The 20648-nt window shown below is 37.0% G+C and overlaps 1 protein-coding gene across 3 annotated transcripts in view; it reads right to left on the reverse strand.

Moving 5' to 3' along the window:
• RCOR3 (REST corepressor 3) overlaps positions 1-20648 on the reverse strand; it is a 52580-nt gene that overhangs the window by 18207 nt on the left and 13725 nt on the right. For all 3 annotated transcript variants that reach the window (XM_068985605.1, XM_068985606.1, XM_068985607.1), the window contains exons 5-9: positions 20073-20234; positions 18464-18588; positions 17510-17588; positions 5648-5866; positions 2108-2185 (exon numbers count right to left, since the gene is read on the reverse strand). In XM_068985605.1, the coding sequence (XP_068841706.1) occupies positions 2108-2185; positions 5648-5866; positions 17510-17588; positions 18464-18588; positions 20073-20234 (663 nt within the window). The remainder of the gene's footprint in view (positions 1-2107; positions 2186-5647; positions 5867-17509; positions 17589-18463; positions 18589-20072; positions 20235-20648) is intronic.

Raw genomic sequence — 20648 nt, forward strand, 5'->3', positions numbered from 1 at the left:
GACTCTTAGGATCTAAAACACAGCCAGAGGATCACTATTTACTATGATGTGTGATCTTGATCCAGTCAGTTATTCTCTCTGAGGCCCAGCTCCCTCATGCAAAATAATAGTATTTACTTCATCTAATTCTTTGGACTTAAGTGAGCATAAAAAGAGGCAGCATATAGGAAAGTTATAAATGCTATTATACCTTCACATCTTACTTTATATAATGTTAATGAATGAGACTATTCTGCAATTTTCTGAAAAATTTGAGATTAGAATTTTATTTCCTTGAAAATTTGGTAGACTTTTTCTATAAAGTTGTCTTGGCCTGCTGTTTTCCTATGAGAAAAATGTTTACTGCTTCTTCAATTATTTAATGGTTATACATTATTCAGTTTCCGTTCTTTTTAAGACAATTTTGGTAAACCATATATTCCTAGGAATTTCTAAGTTTTGTGTAAATTTTCAAACTTATTGGCATAAAGTTCTTCAAGCTATTCCAATAAGGTTTTCAGTATCTGCTATATTCTTTAATTTTTAAATTATAAACTCATAGTAATATACAAACATTTTAAGTGTTTTGCTTTTATGCATTTTGTAATGGTTGGATGCCATCACTGACTCAATGGCCATGAGTTTGAGCAAACTCAGGGAGATAGTGAAGGACAGGGAAGCCTGGCGTGCTGCAGTTCATGGGGTTGAAAAGAGAACAACAACAATGTGTAATTAAATATTAAATTAACTTCAATACAAAATTTTACATGAAGTTTTTGATGTAATAATTTAACATAAAGCAGTACTCTTTGTATTACACTGCTAAGTCACTTCAGTCGTGTCCAACTCTGTGTGACTCCATAGACGGCAGCCCACTAGGCTCCTCTGTCCCTGGGATTCTCCAGGCAATAATACTGGAGTGGGTTGCCATTTCCTTCTCCAATGCATGAAAGTGAAAAGTGAAAGTAATAAGTCGCCCAGTCATGCCCGACTCTTAGCGACCCCATGGACTGCAGCCCACCAGGCTCCTCCGTCCATGGGATTTTCCAGGCAAGAGTACTGGAGTGAGGTGCCATTGCCTTCTCCATGTATTACACTATCATTATTTAAATATCACTAGACTGTCAGTTTACCTCTGGGTTTGCAATGAGATATTAGTCTACATATATTTCATTCTTTTCCATTGCCTAACCTTCTTGAAAGAGACTATTCAAAACAAACAAAACCAACTTCCTTCATAATGATTCTTCCTTTCTAGAAGATTCTAGGGAGTAAGATGGCATATGAAGTACTACTCTTCTGCCTGCCACTACCCCCCCACCCCGCCCAAACATAATTCATTTGTAGATATTTCAGTCAATCTGCTATCTGGAGGGAAAAAAATCCCATTAGGACCAAATAGGATTATTTGATTATTACATACATAGAAAAGTAAGGCTAGGATATGAAGCATAACATAGGAGTCTTTAAAAAAAAGAGAAAGAGAAAAGATTTTATAATAGAAGCTTCTGTAAAAAGGTATGATTGGACAGTAAGCATTTAAGTACACCCTTAGACATCACCAATATAAAAAAAATATTAAGTTTTAGGAGAAATACAAGTAAGACTTGAGAAAATGGCCAATCTATATCTCGTATTTGGATTTCGTATTTTCCAGGATATAAATCCACACACTAAAATCCTAACTGGAAACCTGAGCCAGTAAACAAACATCCAAAACTAAAGTAAAATTTTGTTAAAACTGTTAAAATGAGCTCCTTGTGATCTTTTTCTTCCTGTTACCAATTTACACAGGTAGGAAACAGCTTTGAACAAACATTGCTATTGACCCCAAAATGCACTTCTTCATCAGCGACCTTCCAGTTTCACATGCACTGGGCCTACTATTATAGCTGTTTTGGGTGCTTGATTGCAAGCGCTAAAGACAGTAACAGAATGATGTAACTTAAATCATTAGCCAAGTCTCAAGAGACTGCCTATTTAAATAACAAAATAGAGACATAATAAATTATCTATATAATAACACCTTCAAAGCGCACATGTAACCAAAATATAGTAGTTGAACACTGAATAACTCAAAGAACAAGGCTGCACCATACTTAGTCACATATACTCTTCAGTAGCATACCTCAGGAGGCTTGAATTCTTCAATTCCACCTTCCATTTTCTGTTTAAGCGCACTGTTTACTTGCTTAGCATTCTGAACCTTCAAAAAACAGCCAAAAATATGAATCAGATCATGTACTTAGGTGAATTTTTGAGTATTAATAAGTGAAAAGGATATATATTAAAAACCCTGTTACCCCAGGGGGATAGAACACTTATCGCACTTAGGGTGGAATACACACTCATTCAAGTAGCATACACATCAACTATATACATACCTAACAGACTAATTGACACAGTTCATAAAAAATCATTTAATTCTCACAACTACTCTGTGAAGTAAGGATAATCAGTTCTGTTATAAGCTGACATGTGCATTCTCAAAAGCCACAGTACTATGCAAACTGCACAGTGAAAACCACAGGGCTTATGGGGAAAAACAGCTTGAGACACAACACTCAAAAACTTCATCAATTACACACAGCACAGTTCTAAACAGTAAGGAAATTCATAATTGATACAATAAAGATGATGCTTTACCTTAAAAGGTTGCTTACATAAGTGGCTGCCAAAATAACTACAACTTGTGAATTGTTGGGAAGTGGTAAAAGAGTTATTTGAAATCAGATGAAAAGTTTTAACACCAAATGTGGGTGTGTATGGCAAATAACACAGTATATGCCCACACAGTTCAAATGGGAACTGTGTGGGCATACACTCAGCTAGGTGTAGTTCTTCACTAACAAAAATCGCATGTAAGCAAATGCAAAAGTCACATTATGTTCAAATTGTGCCCATGTATATCAATGATGTTGGAAGAGATTCATGCTTTCAAAACAAGCACTAGAGCAAAACTGGACTTTGATTTAAACAGCAGAAATGAAGGAGTGGTGGTGGTACACAAGATGGGTCAAAGAAATAACTTGGAAACAAAATTAAGACACCTTTGTAAACAATTGATTGTGGAGAATTAGGGAGAAGGAGGAATCAAGGATAACAACTGTTTCGTCACTGGCTGGAGTAACTGAGTATACACGGTGTTATTCAACCAGACAGGGAGTGCAAAAAGGGGAACAGATTACTTGTGGACATGGAAGAAATCAGTCTGGACACTGCTTATGAGATGTTTGGGATAATAAATGGTAGAATTTGTAAATCTAAGAATGTAAATCTTCACTATGTTACACATCAAATGAATATTCAAGAAAGGAACTTAAAGCTTTAAAAAAGTTCTTTCACAAGAATCAACAAAGGACTTTTCTGGTGGTCCAGTGGCTAAGAATCCACAGAGGACACAGGTTCAATCCCTGGTCCAGGAAGATTCCATGTGCCATAGAGCAACTAAGCCTGTGAGCCACAACTACTGAAGCCTGTGCTTGGCAAGGAGAAAAACCACTACAATAAGAAGTCTGCACGCCAGAATGAAGAGTAGCCCCTGCTCACAGCAACCAGAGAAAGCCCTCATGCAGCCCAGAGACTCAGCACAGCCAAAAATAAATAAATAAACAAGCAATTTTTAAAAAAATCAATAAAAATAGCTTATAAGTGAAGTTATAGTGGAGTAGTAGTACTGATGACTCAGTATGATTTACAGGTGGCTGAGAACATTTTATTCATTATTTAAAAAAATTCTGAGCACTTTAAAAATATCACAGGCAAAGTGTTTCAGAAGTTCTCTAAAGAGAAGGGGTGCTGTGGGTTGGAAGATGAGAGTCTTCCACACACATTTATGGTTTGACTAAAGGCAAAGCATTCAATCAAATATATACTACATATACTTGAGAATCCAGCATCATAAGTCAAAAGAAAGGAATTCTAAGAAGGAGGAGGTGGCTTTCAAAAGAGATAAGAACCAAGAAGAGGGCACTCGACTGGGCAACTTGTTCATAAACAATCTTAAGACAGCTTATTCAGTGGCAGAAGTGGGATGGGATGTGGGACAGAAACTAGATTGGGAAGCCTCTGAAAATAAGTGGTAAGAAAGCAGAGGAAGCTAATGCAGTAGATTTTGATATTTATTCTGGAACTTTGCTGGAGAAGAAAACAGAAATATAAAAGCAGTTTGGGTAAGTAACCAGGGTCAAGGGGTAGAGAAATCTGAATGTTCAGGATAGAGAAAAACCATCTTGGTCCCATACTACCCTGTTGCAAAGTTCTTACATTATATGGAAGTGGTAATAATATTAACTTTAATGGTGCATGCTGTGATATCTAAACAAGGATGACACTGTAAGCTAAGGATACACGTTGTAATCCCTAAAGCAACTACAAAAAAAACAAGAAGAGATATAGCTTAAAAATATAAATATGACCATGTTATACACCTCTTTCAAATTCTTCAGTAGTTTCCTTACTCATGATGAATTTTAAATTTAACATGCCCTTCCTATAAATTTCTGTCTAGCTCTTCAAATAACCTGGTAAAGGCAAGTAGGAATTAATGAAGCATTTTAAGATGAGTGATCTTGATTACACAAGTATTTTAAAAGAATAACATTGATGAAATGTGTAACAAGGGACTGAGAGGACGTAGACAGCAAGGAGAATCAACATGATAGTTATACTCAGAAAAGAGGTGATAGGGGCCATAACAAGGATAGTAGTGATGAGATTAAAAAGCTGGGGATTGATTTAAAGGAAATTTCAGAGATAAAATAATTTACCACTTGAATTTGTGTGTGTTGAGAGAGTAATACAGGCAAGGGATGAGTAAATGATAAATTCAGATGTTTCAACAAACAAGAAAACAGAAAAAAAAATCTTTTGGGAGTTAGATGAGATGTCTAACAGGTAGTTGGAAATATAGCTATAGAGCTTAGGAGAAAAGCCACAGCTTAGGAAGTAAACTCAGAAGTCACTGGCAAGGTTGGTTAATTTATACCAAGAAAGCCCAGTCTTAAAACAACAACAGAAATAAATAAATAAATAAAGGAAAAGCCAGAAAAAGACTGGAGACCTAATAACAACCAATAATCAGTATGTATTATGCACAACGTACTGATGTTTTAAGCATTTACCCTATATTACCTTGTTTAATTCCTCCCAACCAAAATATCATTATCCTCATTTTAAGACAGAGAAAGTGAAGTTGAGAGAAGTTAAACAGCTCCCCTAGGGCTGTGCAGGAAGCAGGCAGTGTAGCTAGGTCTAGAGCTTAAGATCACGGGCTCTAAACCGCACCCACTGCCTGATTATGCTAATGAAACTTTAGATAAGACTGCTGCTACTGCGACTGGTGCTAGTGATGACAGTCCATGAGTGTCATCTCAGATAACTCTCAACAATCTGCAAGAGAAGTAAGATTATCATCTCTAATTTTATAAATAAAAAATGGAAGCTTAGATTCTATTATTTCCCAGCATCACAGAGCTAACAGCAGCAATGCTGGGATTCAAATCTAAAATCCTCAGTGGCATCTTATAATTTGAAAACAAGGTAAATAAGAAAGATAAAGCTTATGTAACTGAGTGGTTGAGAAAAATCTGTAAAAAAACTGAGTTAACAGGGATAAAGTAAATAAGCAAAATGGACAGAATCATCAAAAATAATTTTTATAAAATACCTGACGTTTTAAAGAGATCAACTCCATGTCCAGTTGCCTCAGGATGGTGTTGGCTGCATTGGGGCTACAGGAAACAGCTACCACATCTTCTTGGGTTAAATACATGCCCTTAGGTGGACGGCACTTAGAACGCTGAGAATGATGGCGGTGTTGTAAACTCTGATATTCTCTCCTCCCCAGTCCAATCTTGCTAGTTTGGACAGGCTGGTCAGTATTACCCTGGAAGAAAAAATAATAACAGGTCATCTGGGTTTGTATACAGGTATAAGTTGAAAACAGTCTATTACTAACAGAAGTATCTGTTACATTAAGTGTACCTACTAAATACTTCTAACCATTTATATTATATATGAGTCCAAACACACACACACAAAACAACTATCAATTAGGGGGAAATGAGCATACAACATAACATGTTTCATTAATCCACTCAATAAAATGTTAGGTTTCTATGCCCAGAAGACTATGAACAAACGAAAAAATAAGGTGGATTTTATATTATTTCAGTTTGCTTCATGATTTCAAGATGAGATATATTTTCTCTCAGCAATAAGGGGGGGTGCATAAGCTACAACTTACTAAGTGCAAAGTTTTAAAGAAAGTAAAAAAAGGGGCAAATTAGGAATCATGACAACTGGTAGCTCAGACAACTGGTAAAAAAGATATAACATTTTACTCTCACTTCAGAGTTGTTTAAAGAGAACTATGCCTCTAAAAATTAAAAAGAGCACAAGACTATTTTAATACTAACAACATTTCTAAACTCCAAGTCTATTTACCTGTGAATAAAGTAACATTGAAATTTTCACTTTGGAAGAGGTTTAAAAAGCTCTAATAATGATCACCATGAACTTTTAAGTAGGATTTCATTATTATATTTGTAATATTCTTAAAAACTGTGATGTAAAAGTACAATGCTATTCTGTGCTTCTAAGATACGAATCCATTAGAAACTGTGTCCCATTAGGCTGAAGACAATATACTGAATGGATTTAATAATTCATTAAAAAAGGAACTCTGCGTAAAAGTCATAATATAATTATATAGTACCCAGTACTGTAATTCACTCTGTTCTTTAAAACTCAATTCAAAGCAACACATGACAGATTTGATGTTCAGGGAAAATCCTCCCAGTATAGTACTCCTTTTAAATTGCTAGATCAAGTATTTTTCAAATCTTTTAAAATTCATTTCTGAGCTGGCAGAGAAGTGAAGAAATCCCTCAGAGACCAGAAATGATGAGAAAGCAGGAGAGAGATAAGCAAGGATGCAGGAGCTGACACCTGCCTAAAGAACAATGGACAACAGGTGAAGAGCACAAGAGTGAAAAAGCCAGAACTCTGGAAGGGGAGGGGGCTCCAACATCATGCAAAGTAGGAAAAATGACCCTGCTCTGCAAAGGGAGGATGATTTAAAGAAAGTCAAGACCACTTCAACCTTGGCTCAAAGCAAAGCAAAGAAACCAAAAAGAGTCTTTCCTGAGAATCCCTAGCCACAGGCCTATATTCAGACAGGTTTGGATACTAAATTTATATGAACTGTCTGGCCTGAAAAACCCCAAATCAAAAATTTACTTTAGAGTGTCTCAGGTTGGTAGGGCTTTCAGTTAGCAGAAGTAAATGCAAGCTGTCTTTAGAAGAACGCACTGTAAATGCAGGTCTTGAAAATTTTCAACAAACATGTTCCAAGGAAAATGAGCTCACAACTACAAACTGCCAAACAAGCCTCCCGAGTAAAACACTGCAGAAGGCAAACAACAGAATTACATCTGCAGAGATCACAACTATTATAATTACTGGATAAAGAGAATACAATAAAGATGCTATACATGTACAAAGAAAGAAAGAATTGAAAATATGCAATATTCTTATAAGAAATGAGTCCATCAAAACTGACCAAGCGGGCAGGCAAAAAAAACAAAAAGAACATCTGGAAATAAAAAATATTATAAATCAGATTAGAAATTCAATGGATGGGTTACTCAGCAGACTAGACAGAGCTCAAAAGAAAATTAGTGACTCTGAATGCACCTATGAGAAAAATGCCCAAAATGTAGCATGGAAGTATGGAAAGACATGGAATACATGAGTGCTTGAGACATGTGAAAAGTCCATTACATTTCTAAAAGAATTCTCAAAAGAAAGCATAGAAAGGATGAAGGAGACTAGATTCAAAGATTCAACAAATGAGAATTTTACAGAACTTAAGATAGGATTTAGAAAGTACAAAGGAATCCAAAGCAAGTTTCAAAAAAAAAAAAATCCATAGCCATATACTTCAAAATAAACTATGGAACACTAAAGACAAAGAAGAGATCATAAAAGCAGACAAAGAGAAAAGTTAAATTACCTCCAAAGAAGGGTGTGGAGAAGACCACCCTCCTGCACTGTTGGTAGGAATGTAAACTGACATCACATTATGGAGATTCCTTAAAAAACCAGGAACAGAACTACCATATGACCCAACAATCCCACTAATCGGCATGCAACCTAAGAAAACCATAACTGAGAAGAGATGTTGCAGCACTATTGAAAATAGCTAGGAAGCAATTCAGATGTCCATCGACAGATGAATGGGTAAAGAAGCCGTGGTATATACCTACAATGGAATATTACTCAGCCGTAAAAAAAAAAACCACCATTTGAGTCAGCCCTAATGAGGCAGATGAACCTAAAGCCTGTTATACAGTGAAGTAAGTCAGAAAAATAAAAACAAATATCATTCATTAACATGTATATATATGTGTATATATATATATATATGGAGAAGGCAATGGCACCCCGCTCCAGTACTCTTGCCTGGAAAATCCCATGGACGGAGGAGCCTGATAGGCTGCAGTCCATGGGGTCGCTAAGAGCCGGACACGACTGGGCGACTTGACTTTCACTTTTCACTTTCATGTGTTGGAGAAGGAAATGGCAACCCACTCCAGTGTTCTTGCCTGGAGAATCCCAGGGATGGGGGAACCTGGTGGGCTGCCATCTATGGGGTTGCACAGAGTTGGACATGACTGAAGTGACTTAGCAGCAGCAGTTAGCATACACACATATATATAAAATCTAGAAAGATGGTACCGATGAGCTTATTTGCAGGGCAGCAGTGGAGATGTAGACAGAGAGAACAGACTTGTGGACACAGTGGGGGAAGGAGAGGGTGGGACGAATTGAGAGAGCAGCATGGAAACATATAAATTACCATATGTAAAACAGCCAGCCAGAGAAAATTTGCTGTATGACGCAAGGAGCTCAAATCAGGTGCTCTGTGACAACCTAGAAGGGTAGGAGGTGGGACGGAGGTCCAAGGGGGAGGAGACATATGTATACCTATGGCTGATTCATGTTGATGTATGGCAGAAACCAACACAATATTGTAAAGCAATCAAAAAATTTTTTTAAATTATCTCCAAAAAAAAAAAAAATTTACCTCGAAAGGAATGAGAGCAGACTGCCTGACAGCAGACTTCTCTAAAGTAATGATAGAAATCAGAAAGCAGCAGAATAATATCTTCAAATAATATCGGTCAACCTAAGAGTCTAACCCCAGCAAAACTAAGGGTTTAAGAAATAGGCATTTTGGACATTCCAAAACTGACTGTGTTAATAATCAATAGACTCTCATTAAATTAATCTGTAAAAGATACACTTAGGAAAAAAGAAAAATTATTTTCAAAGAAAGTTCTAAGATTCAAGAATGAAAGGTAAGCAAAATTAAGTGTTTTAAGTATTAAAAATTGGGTAAATTTCTTGTTAGTTTAGTAAATCTAACACTGACTATATGTCTAATGTGATATATTAAAAAATAAGATGTAACTAAAACTGGAAAAAAATAGCATATAAAACAAGGTAGTGGCTGAAGTCAAAGCATCTTAATGGACTTAAATTAACCAGAAGCTCATTAAAAGCACCAAAATTAGACTTTAAAAGTTAAATACGCAAGATAAAACTTCCAGAGTATACAATAAGAACAGAAATATAGAAACATTCCAAACTAGTAGAGAATAAAATAAAAAAAAATCAAACGAGAAGAATTCTTGATCCAAAAAGAAAGTCAAATAGAAGATAAAAATAAGAAATTATAAAAATACAAATATCAATCATAACTGGTATAAAGGGGCTAAATTCTCTAGATAAAATAAAAAATACCACATATCTGTTCCTATAAGACATATATACTTAAAATATGAGGACACAGAAATGTTGAAAGTAAGGAATAACGATATACCAGTCAAACACAACAGAAGAAAGATGACAAAGCTATCAGTTCAGTTCAGTTGCTCAGTCATGTCCAATTCTTTGCAACCCTATGGACTGCAACAGGCCAGGCTTCCCTGTCCATCACCAACTACTCCTGGAGCTTGCTCAAACTCATGTCCATCGAGTCAGTGATGTCATCCAGCCATCTCATCCTCTGTCATCCCCTTCTCCTCCTGCCCCCAATCCCTCCCAGCATTAAGAGTCTTTTTCAATGAGTCAACTCTTCCCATGAGGTGGCCAAAGTACTGGAGTTTCAGCTTCAGCATCATTCCCTCCAAAGAAATCCCAGGACTGATCTCCTTCAGAATGGACTGGTTGTATCTCCTTGCAGTCCAAGGGACTCTCAAGAGTCTTCTCCAACACCACAGTTCAAAAGCATCAATTCTTCGGCGCTCAGCTTTCTTCACAGTCCAACTCTCACATCTATACATGACCACTGGAAAAACCATAGCCTTGACTAGATGGACCTTTGTTGGCAAAGTAATGTCTCTGCTTTTTAATATGTGGTCTAGGTTGGTCACAACTTGTTACTAAACCACCACCTAGGTTTGTCATAACTTTTCTTCCAAGGAGCAAGTGTCTTTTAATTTCACAGCTGCAATCACGATCACCATCTGCAATGATTCTGGAACCCAAGAAAATAAAGTCTGGCACTGTTTCCATTGTTTTCTCATCTATTTGCCATTAAGTGATGGAACCAGATGCAAAGATTTTCATTTTTTGAATGCTGAGTTTTAAGCCAGCTTTACGCTCTCTTTCACTTTCATCAAGAGGCTCTTTAGTTCTTTGTCGCCTTCTGCCGTAAGGGTGGTGTCATCTGCATATCTGAAGTTATTGATATTTCTCCCGGCAATCTTGATTCCAGCTTGAGCTTCATCCAGCCCAGCATTTCACATGATGTACTCTGCATATAAGTTAAATAAGCAGGGTGACAATATACAGCCTAGACATACTCCTTTCCCAATTTGGAACCAGTCCATTGCTCCACATCCAGTTCTAACTGTTGCTTCTTAACCTGCATACAGATTCCTCAGGAAGCAGACAGAGCTATACCAGACAAATAATCTTTAAAAGTAGAAGATAAAAGTTTCAAATTCAACAAAACAGTTACTACCCATCTAATAAGTAATAGCTTCAAAATACAGTTATTTCTCAATAATCCATCAGAAAAGCACATAAACACCTACAAAACCAATACTAGCAAGTAGGCAAGCAGTAACAGAATACTGATTTCAATCATATTAACTGACTAGCTTCAATTAAGACACATTAAAAAAACCCTATAACCAATAATTAAAAGTATATATTACTCTCAAGCACACATGGAAAAACATTCATGAAAACTTAACATTCTAGATTTGGAGGTTTTAAAACATATCCTCAAATTCCTCAACATTCCAACCACTGGGAAGAGAGACTCTCTATCCCATTCTCTTTGATTCTGGACCAAGTTCAGTAGCTCACTTATAACCAACAGAATGTAACACGTGTGACACTGAGTAACTTGCAAGGCTAGGCCAGAAATGGCTAGGTACCTTCTCTCTCTGCTTTGGGGATGATTACTTTGGAGGAAACCAGCCACGGTAAGAAGCCAGATTACTAGGGGACCACCAGGTTATAGAGGAATGCGTGGCTCAGAGGTTAAAGCATCTTCCTGCAATGCGGGAGACCTGGGTTCTATCCCTGGGTCAGAAAGATCCCCTGGAGAAGGAAATGGCAACCCACTCCAGTATTCTTGCCTGGAGAATCCCATGGACAGAAGAGCCTGGTGGGCTATAGTCCACGGGGTCGCAAAGAGTCCGACACAACTGAGAGACTTTCACTTTAGCTGACAGTCAGGTGAGCAAGTCCAAAACCTTCAATAACATCCTACTTGATGCTGAAACCTAAAATTATTCTCTCTGAAGTCAGGAATAAGATAAAAATATTTGCTATTATAACTTCTCTTCAACATTATACTGGTGATTTTAACCAGTTCAGTAAGAGCAGAAATAAAAAGTATTACAAGGATTGAAAAGAAATAAAACTGCTATTATTTTCAGATAATATAAACCTCTATATAGGAAATGCAAACTAATCTATAAACAGGTAACAGATTTCATTTCTCTCCAGTTTATATACATATTCAATGGAATATCAAGTAGGGCTCTCCTACTTTAAAGTTTGAGACAAAGATCCAAAAATAGCCAAGGAAGCCTTAAGAAGCACTACCAAGTAAGGGGAGTTATCCCAGCAGCTATCAAGGTTTATTATAAAGTTATACTAGCTAAGATACTGTGCGACTGACAGGAGGAGCAGACTGGAAAGCCAGTGAGAGTGCAAATGTTAACTTGAGTCTCTGCAGCCCCACAGACAGTAGCCCGCCAGGCTCCTCTGTCCATGGGATTCTCCAGGCAAGAATACTGGAGTGGGTTGTCATTCCCTTCTCCAAGGGGTCTTCCCGACCCAGGGATTGAACTCGGGTCTCCTGCACTGCAGGTGGAATCTTTACCATCCGAGCCAGCAGGGAAGCCCCTAGAGAGCCATACTTATATAGAAACCTCATCCATGATACAGCTGATATGGCAGACCAGTTGAAAGAGAGGAACTCATTTTCATATTAGAAAACAAAACAAAACAAAATGGGTCTTTATCCAGCAACATAAACCAAACCTAATTACTGACAGATAAAGGACATACGTGTGAAAAGCAAAATTTTTAAATTTACAGAAAAAATATAGAATATTGAAATTTGAATATTTACGTACTTTTGATGACATAGCTGTTCATCAAAGCATGTAAAGAGAGTAAAAAAAGATAAACCAAGAACTGCTAAAAGATCTCTGCAACAAACTTAACCAAAAAATTAGTATCTAGAATATACAAGGAATTCAGTAAGAAAAAAATTCATACATTCTCTTTAAGAAAAAGACAAAACCAAACCAACAGATAAAACACAAATACGTACTTTAAAAAAGACATAATAATATATAATAAACAGATGGAAAAATAATCAGCCTCATTAGTAACCTGATGAATGAACTGAGAACACAGTAAGATACTATTTCAGATTATCAGATTCCTAATATCTTGGAAGACTTATCATATAAAGTACTGGCAGTGAATGCTGCATGCTCAGTCGTGTCTGATTCTTTGCAACCCCATGGAGTGCAGCCCACCAGGTTCCTTTGTCCTTGAAATTCTCCAGCCAAGAATACTGGAGTGGGTTGCCATTTCCTTCTCCAGGGGATCTTCTTGATCCAGGGACTGAACCTATGTCTCCTGCATTGGCACACAGATTTTTCACCTCTGAGCCACCTGGGAAATCCTGAAGTATTGGCAAGGAAGTTGGGTAATGAGTACTCTCCTAGCCAATAGAAGTACATCAAATGTAGAAAATGATTTGCCATTATCTAGGAAAGTTAAACACAGTTATAGTCTAAAATAGAGTGATGCTAGTGATAAAGAACCCGCCTGCCAATGTAGGAGATGTAAGAGATGCAGGTTCGATCCCAGGGTCAGGAAGATCCCCTGGAGGAGGGGGATGGAACCCACTCCAGTATTCCTGCCTGCAGAATCCCATGAACAGAGGAGCCTAATGGGCTACAGCTCACAGGGTCACAAAGCATCAGACACGACAGAAGCGGTTTAGTTCACACACTCCCAGGATAAGTTAAACATGGCTACAGTCTAAATAGAGTAATGTCACTCCAAACAATTGTAGGGTATTACTACTCACTAACTTGCGGGTGGCATTTTGGTGGAATAATCTGCACTGCGCACTTCAGGAGACCTGGCATCCCTTTCCCACTATATGCTAAGAGTGTCCGTCAACCAGAAACACCTCCGTAATTTTTACATGTCCCTTATGCAGGTAATACTAAACCTTGCTGAGAACTGCTATCGCACAGGAGCCGTTGTATATGTACGGATCCAGGATATGCTCTTATCATTATTGTTCATAATAAGAAGCAGCTAGAAACAATGTCCACTAATTAGAGTAGGTAAGTGGTGGCACATGCATACAATGGATGCATAAGATTTCCTTCCAGGTTCCCACTGGAAAGAAAGGAGTGGGGTGCAATAAAGAAAACAAAGGACTTCTGTTTCTTAAGCTCAGTGATGGACACACTGGTGTTTATTACTATTCTTCAAATTGTACAGTCTATGGTATGTATAGTTTCATAATTTTTAAAAGCTAAAAATAAAAACCTTTCCATACAACGCGTCATTAACTTGCAGAAGCAGCTGTGTGTTAAAGGCAATGTTACAGCATCATTGCCTGCCTGGTGCCCCTGTCATCTGGGAAAGAGCAGAGAACTGAATGAAACTGCTGACACACAGTGCCAGCCCTGGACCACAACCCTGCAGCATGTTTTTAACACTTTTTACATTTTACTCCCCTCACTGTCTTTTGCTAATGGGATGAGATTATTGGCAAACAAAAGACCAAATGTATAAGTATCACCTCGCATGGTTGGACAAAACAGTATTCTACATACACACATTTCCTAGGTAACTAAACCCAAATCCCTAATCTCTCATATTTGTACAGCAATTAAGAGTTTATAGTGTATATTCTTATCTGTTAAAACATATTTGATTGACTGCCTACTGTGTACCAGGCCCTGAAGTTGAGACTCATTTCTTGCTCCTTAAGAGCTTACCACTCAAGGATAGGCAGGCAGGTGAGGGGAGATTAGATGTACACAAGTACCACTCAGCTCAATGAGGACTGCAATGGATTTAAAGAAAAACAAGGAAGCAATCAATTCAACATGAGGCAAGGGGAATTCATAGACAAGCTACATATTGCAGAGTTAAGAGGAATTTGCCAGGCCTGTTTGAGAAAGGGAAAAATGCTAGAAAAACAGACCAACAAAGAGCAAGAGCCAGGGCACTAAAACACTTACCTGAGCCTCTCTTAGCAATGTGAAATAACAGTGGGGGTGGAGAATGTCTAACTAGAAAGGTTGTGTTTTATCCTATGGACAAAGCCACGGAGGAACTGCAAGCAGCAGTTTGGTTTTAAAAGGTTGTCTTAGCAACAGTGTAGAGAATGGTCTTGGAAGGTGTGGTGCAACATCTGGAGACAAGGTAAATTAAGATAAGATAGAAAATGTCAGTAATTCAGAGAAGAGATGGGAAGCTAAAAATAAGGCAGTCACCTAGAAGACCAAAGAGAAAAGAATAAGATTTACAGTTGAGAGAGAAAATTAGAAACAATAATCACACAATGAACAGAGTAATTGAGAAGGAGAAAAAGAAGTCACTAAAACCGAGACACAACGGTTAAAAGTGGCTTCCACGCTCGCTCAGCAGTAAAGAATCTGCCTGCCAATGCAAAAGACACAGGTTTGATCTCTGGGTCAAGATCATCCCCAGGAGAAGGAAACTCTCCAGTCTTCTGGCCTGGAGAATTCCATGGACAGAGGAGCCTGGCGGGCTACAGTCCTTGCGGTCGCAAAGAACTGGGCACAACTGAGCAACTAAATAACACTAGTTAAAAAGGTAGATGGGAATCAGAGAATGGTGTTATAAAAGTCAAATCCAGATTTTCAGAACAAGGGAGGGATCAATAACTTGAAATAATACAGGAAGCACAAGGAGAATGCACTGAGTAACCAGTCGCTGGATGTGGCAGTTAGGAAGGAGGTCACTGCTAATCTGTCAGCAGTTTGAGAGAAGTAAAGGGGCAGCGAGCTGAATGAAGCAAACTCAAAGAGTGAAGTAATGCTAAGATAGATAGTGATGCTTGTAAACGACTGGAGCATACTTCTGGGCTGCAGTGAAAAGGCTGAAAGTATGGCAAAGAAACTGATGGAAAAGGTCCTAAAGGCAATGTGCAGGGACAGGTAGGATCAAACTAGCAATGAAATTATACAGAACAAGGGGAGGGACCTTTCTTACTGTCAAAGAGAGGCATGCAACACAGACTGTTCATTCAGTAATTTCATATTACTGCATTTGTGACATTTGAAAAGTCTGATCCTATCAAGCACCAGCAAGGAAGTGGGAAATGAGTACTGTATAAAGTGCTGGGGGGGTGGGTACCAGATGTTCCAGGGTTATGGAAGCCCTGACTACAAAGAGTTCACAGCTTAATGGGCAAAAAACAGTAATTTTAATATAATGTCCTAAGTGTAAATATACTCAGATAAAAAGTGTAGTGTGGTAGCACAGAGGTTAGGGGAGCGGCTGGAATTTAAGGGCATTCCTGCTTGATATTTTCTTCTTGAAGTACAAAGTGAAGTTATCTGCGGAGTTTTTCAGGGGAGAGGGGAGGTGGCAGGTGATGTGTAGAAAAGGATGACTGTTCAAATACTTGCTTACACAATAAATCTTATTCAAGATGCTTTTATATATATTACCTAGCTGATTGTCAGAACAACCTATTATTTTAATTTTACCAATGGAAAAAACTTAAAATTACAGGTTAAAAATTGAGAGATGCTAAGGGTTACAATGAGATTGAAAACTATTTTTTCCAAGTACCAACAATGTACATGATTGTGTAATCTTCTCTTGTAACACCAGACCAAGAATAGCAATTTATCCAGCATTGTGGGTTTATAGGGTTAGAGAAGGGATAGCAGAGAGTGAGAGAAATGGGGAGTTACAGACACTAGGAAGAGAGCAACTTAAGGAAATGGCCGTTTGGTCTAAGGTTCAGGGAGACAAGGAGGCTTGGGAAAAAGTGAAGGATTCAGGGAATCTGAGAACCTTTAGCAGTAGTAAGAAAATCAGTGAAGTATCAAGCTGAGTAGAATTTTTCAAATTTCACTGACAAAAGATGACAAGTGCCAGAACGGGCCATGGCGTTGAGTTCCTTAAGAGGAGGAATGCGAGTCATTCAGTTGGATGGAGTCACATTGCTGTCTCCAATTTTCAATGTTATTTTCACAAGTTGTCTATACATCACAAACCTTTACCCACTGACATCTAGTATATATATATTTTATAATTATTTAATTCCTTGCCTTAATAAATGAGCATGTATATCAATTTAAAGCTTTTTAAGATTTGAAGTCATCATCATTATCATTAAATGAGGAGTATGACTGTATTTCTAGTTGGGAATTCTTTCATCTCTTCCTTTGAGGCAGCTTTCAATTTTCACTGCTGTTAGTATACCTGGTACTAATTTCTAATTTGTTCTAAAATGGAATAAACTAAACGTTCTCCAAAAAAATATTCTATACTTAATATTATCTCATCGAAGAGTGATTTTACTTCTTTTCTATGCATTAAAGAACGGGTGTTGTGGGTCGTTTCCTGGAGGTTCAGTGGTTAGGGTTCCCAGTTCTCACTGCTGTGGCCCAGGTCCAATCCCTGGTCAGGGAACTGAGATCCTACAAGTCGTGTAGAGTGGCCAAAAAAAAACTAAAAGAACAGGCATCATGGGAGGGCTTTTATACCTCCGAATGGATGAGATAATCCCCAAATTACTTAAACTACTGGCTAATTGGAATTCTTGATGTTTTTGCTTTTCCAAAAAACTTCAATTAACATTGAAATTTACTACCTTCTAATCCATTATATAAAAATGCTTTTCTTAATATGAAGTACTGCTCATTTTTTTGGAGTGAATTTGTAGAACAGCTACAAGGACTCTAATGATCATCATTACCTCTTTCTTGGCTTCTTTTTTGGGATCATAATCACTATCGTTTCCATCCACTGGGTGTGTTTCTTCCACGTCATCATCACTGAAAAGAAACAAAGATTAATAAATTTAACTCACTTTTTATTCTATTCCAGTGTTCTTATCAAACTGCAATATACCTACCTAGTAATTTTACTAAATATTCCCCAGGAGTTATCCTTAGGAAGACAAGTTTTCATAATTTAGATTCCTCTAGTGTTTAGAAACATTTATCCTTTTAGGTATATAGAATCATTTAAGCAAACATTTCCAGCTAAAAAACAGTGACTTAATAGGAAAGATATTTAGAAAGAAATATCATTTGGGAGAAAGAACATATATAGTAATTTGATGTAATATTTATCATTTCAGTTCTCCAACTGGAGGATAAAGACAGACAAAAACCAGAAAGCAAAACACTCTCTTATACGATCAGAAAGACACAGCTATAATAACGTGGACTTCAGTTATTCAGGTATCTGTGGAAAGACCATTTTCCAGAGAATATATTTCTTTTTTTTCCCCCTTACTTTTCGACTGCACAGCTTGGCATGTGGGATCTTAGTTCCCCAACCATGGATCAAACCACGCTTCCTGCAGTGGAAGCACAGAGACTTAACCACTGGACCACCACAGAAGTCCAGAATATATTTTTTTAATATAGTCTAAATATATGTACTGAATATGTCAATACTAAAGGGAAGCATTTGTGATTAAATACAATTCAAATATAACTCAGTACAAAGGTTTGCTGACTATGATTAACATTTAAAGAGTTGAAGAAAGTTCTTACAATGAAAATTTCTGATCACTCAGTTCTTCTTGTCAGAGCAGAAATAGGAATATAAGAATAAGAAGCATTTACAATGTGTTGTGATCACTGTTCTACCTTAGGAAATACAAGCAATACCTGTAACTATATAAAGGCATCCAACCTACCTGTCACCCTGATTATGTCTATTGGCTAGTTTACGAGCCTGGCGATCCATTAAGCTTGTCCTAGATCGAGTTTTTTTCCAGGAATAGTAATATTTCACAAGGCTAGCAATTGTCTTATCTGGAAGCTTGAAAAAAAAATCATGTTAATATCAGCAAGTTTTTTCACAAACTCTGATTAACAGAATGAATAATATCTCTGGTATTATTCTTTGATACTTAGCAAACAAAAGCACAGACGAACAAAATTTTCCCAGGTACCTTTATGAATTATAGAGTTAAAAAGTGCAGCTACAGTCATAGAACCCCACCATACCTATGTCACTGATATTTGTAAATAAATATTCCTATTTATTCTGAGCAGAGAAAGGAGAGAAGGATGTCACAAACTAATATGATGTGAATGGCCCCAGAAGTCCACAGCAAAATGGAAATATTCCACATCTGTTTTCTTAGAGAGTTACTCTGCTCTTTCCACCCCCTCTGTAAACTGGATTTTTATAAACTGATTTATAATTCATATATCACAAAATTCACCAATTTAAAGTGCACAATTCAGAGGTTTTTAGCTTATCCACTAAGTTGTGCAACTACCACTATTTAATTTCAGACATTTTCATAACCTCAAGAAGAAACCTTAAACTTATTAACAGTCACTTCCTATTCTCCCTTTAACCCAGACCCTGGCAACTACTAATCTACATTCTGTCTCTACAGATTTGCCTATTCTGGATATTTCACGTAAGTGGAATCACACAATATGTGGCCTTTTATGTTTGGCTTCTGTTGCTTAGCATAATGTTTTAAAGAAAAGCGATTCAATATCATTTTGTTTTAAATCCAGGCTTTAAGATGATAAATAATGCAAACAGACTTGGATATTAAAAGGACTAATGATCATGCACTACTTTGTCATATATTGACAAACAAGGACACACTGTTCCAATGAAAAATGTTGTTTTTGATTATGGAAGACACTTAGATATATTTGCAAACATTTCTAATTTCCAAAATTCAACTTAAAAGAGTTTAATGCAACAACTTTTCAGAGTTATACAATTTTGACCAGAAACACAAAAAATTTAAGAACTAGAAATAAAGATCAGTTTTTCTTTCAAAAAAAAAGGAACAGCCCCTGAACAACATTGAAATGATACAGAATTTCTAACTATCAACAGTGTTCATATCCAAAAGAATATAAATTTGAAAATAAAATCCTCATGTTAAAAATGAAACATTTAATAAAACTGAAATTATGATTTTTCCTGAAATGATAAACTTATTTAGTAAGTCTATTAATCTTGGATCTTCCCAACCCCGGGATCGAACCCAGGTCTCCTGCACTGCAGGCAGACGCTTTAACCTCTGAGCTACCAGGGAAGCCCCCTCACTTTCACTATCATAATCTTAACTTATTACAATGAAATGGAACATAATGATCACATATTAAGAGTAGTTGTAGAAAATAAGACTATATGCAAATATATCTATTTCAAAATATTTTTAACAATTAGATTGGAAAACTTTTTTGTGTTTAATAATTAGGAAGTGTTTAAAAACAGAATTAGGTATCACTCAGGTACGAACCACAGTAAAAGCAAAATTACCATACCATTTGCTGAATCCTGTGAAAGCTCTTCCCATGAAAACTAAAGGCTTGTTCAAATAGGACTTTATCTTCCACTGTCCACTCATCCGGAAAGGGAGTGAAATTAGGGAGATCAGCAAGGGACTTCTCAATGTTATGTTTATGCCAGAACAACATGCCAAGTGCCTTTGAAGAGAAATCATTCCCCTTTGGTTTTAATGGACTCATGTTCCATCACACTTGAGAGAGTTAAACACAAATCAGGTTAAAGTCTTAAGCCTATGACTTCAACTGAAGATACATTCAGTTTGGGGCTTTTAATCAGGGTGCCCAAGTAACAGAGCTCATTTCTTTCTTTCAAATCAGGGCCTCAGAATAGTAAATGTTCTTACATACCACATCTGCTGTAGAATCTAGGAAAAAGTGAGCTGAGGAGAGTGGCTATAATTACTAAAGCAAGTCTGTAGGCTCATATCAAGACTGTCACTCACATTTATTCATTTGTCAAGTGTAGGGAAAAATACGCTAAAAGGAAAAATAACCTGTAAGTCAATACTTGAATGAAACTATCAATTATAACACAAAACTAGAAGTGCTCAG

The sequence above is a fragment of the Capricornis sumatraensis genome, chromosome 14 (genome assembly GCF_032405125.1).
Source record: "Capricornis sumatraensis isolate serow.1 chromosome 14, serow.2, whole genome shotgun sequence".
NCBI classification, from domain to species: Eukaryota; Metazoa; Chordata; class Mammalia; order Artiodactyla; family Bovidae; genus Capricornis; species Capricornis sumatraensis.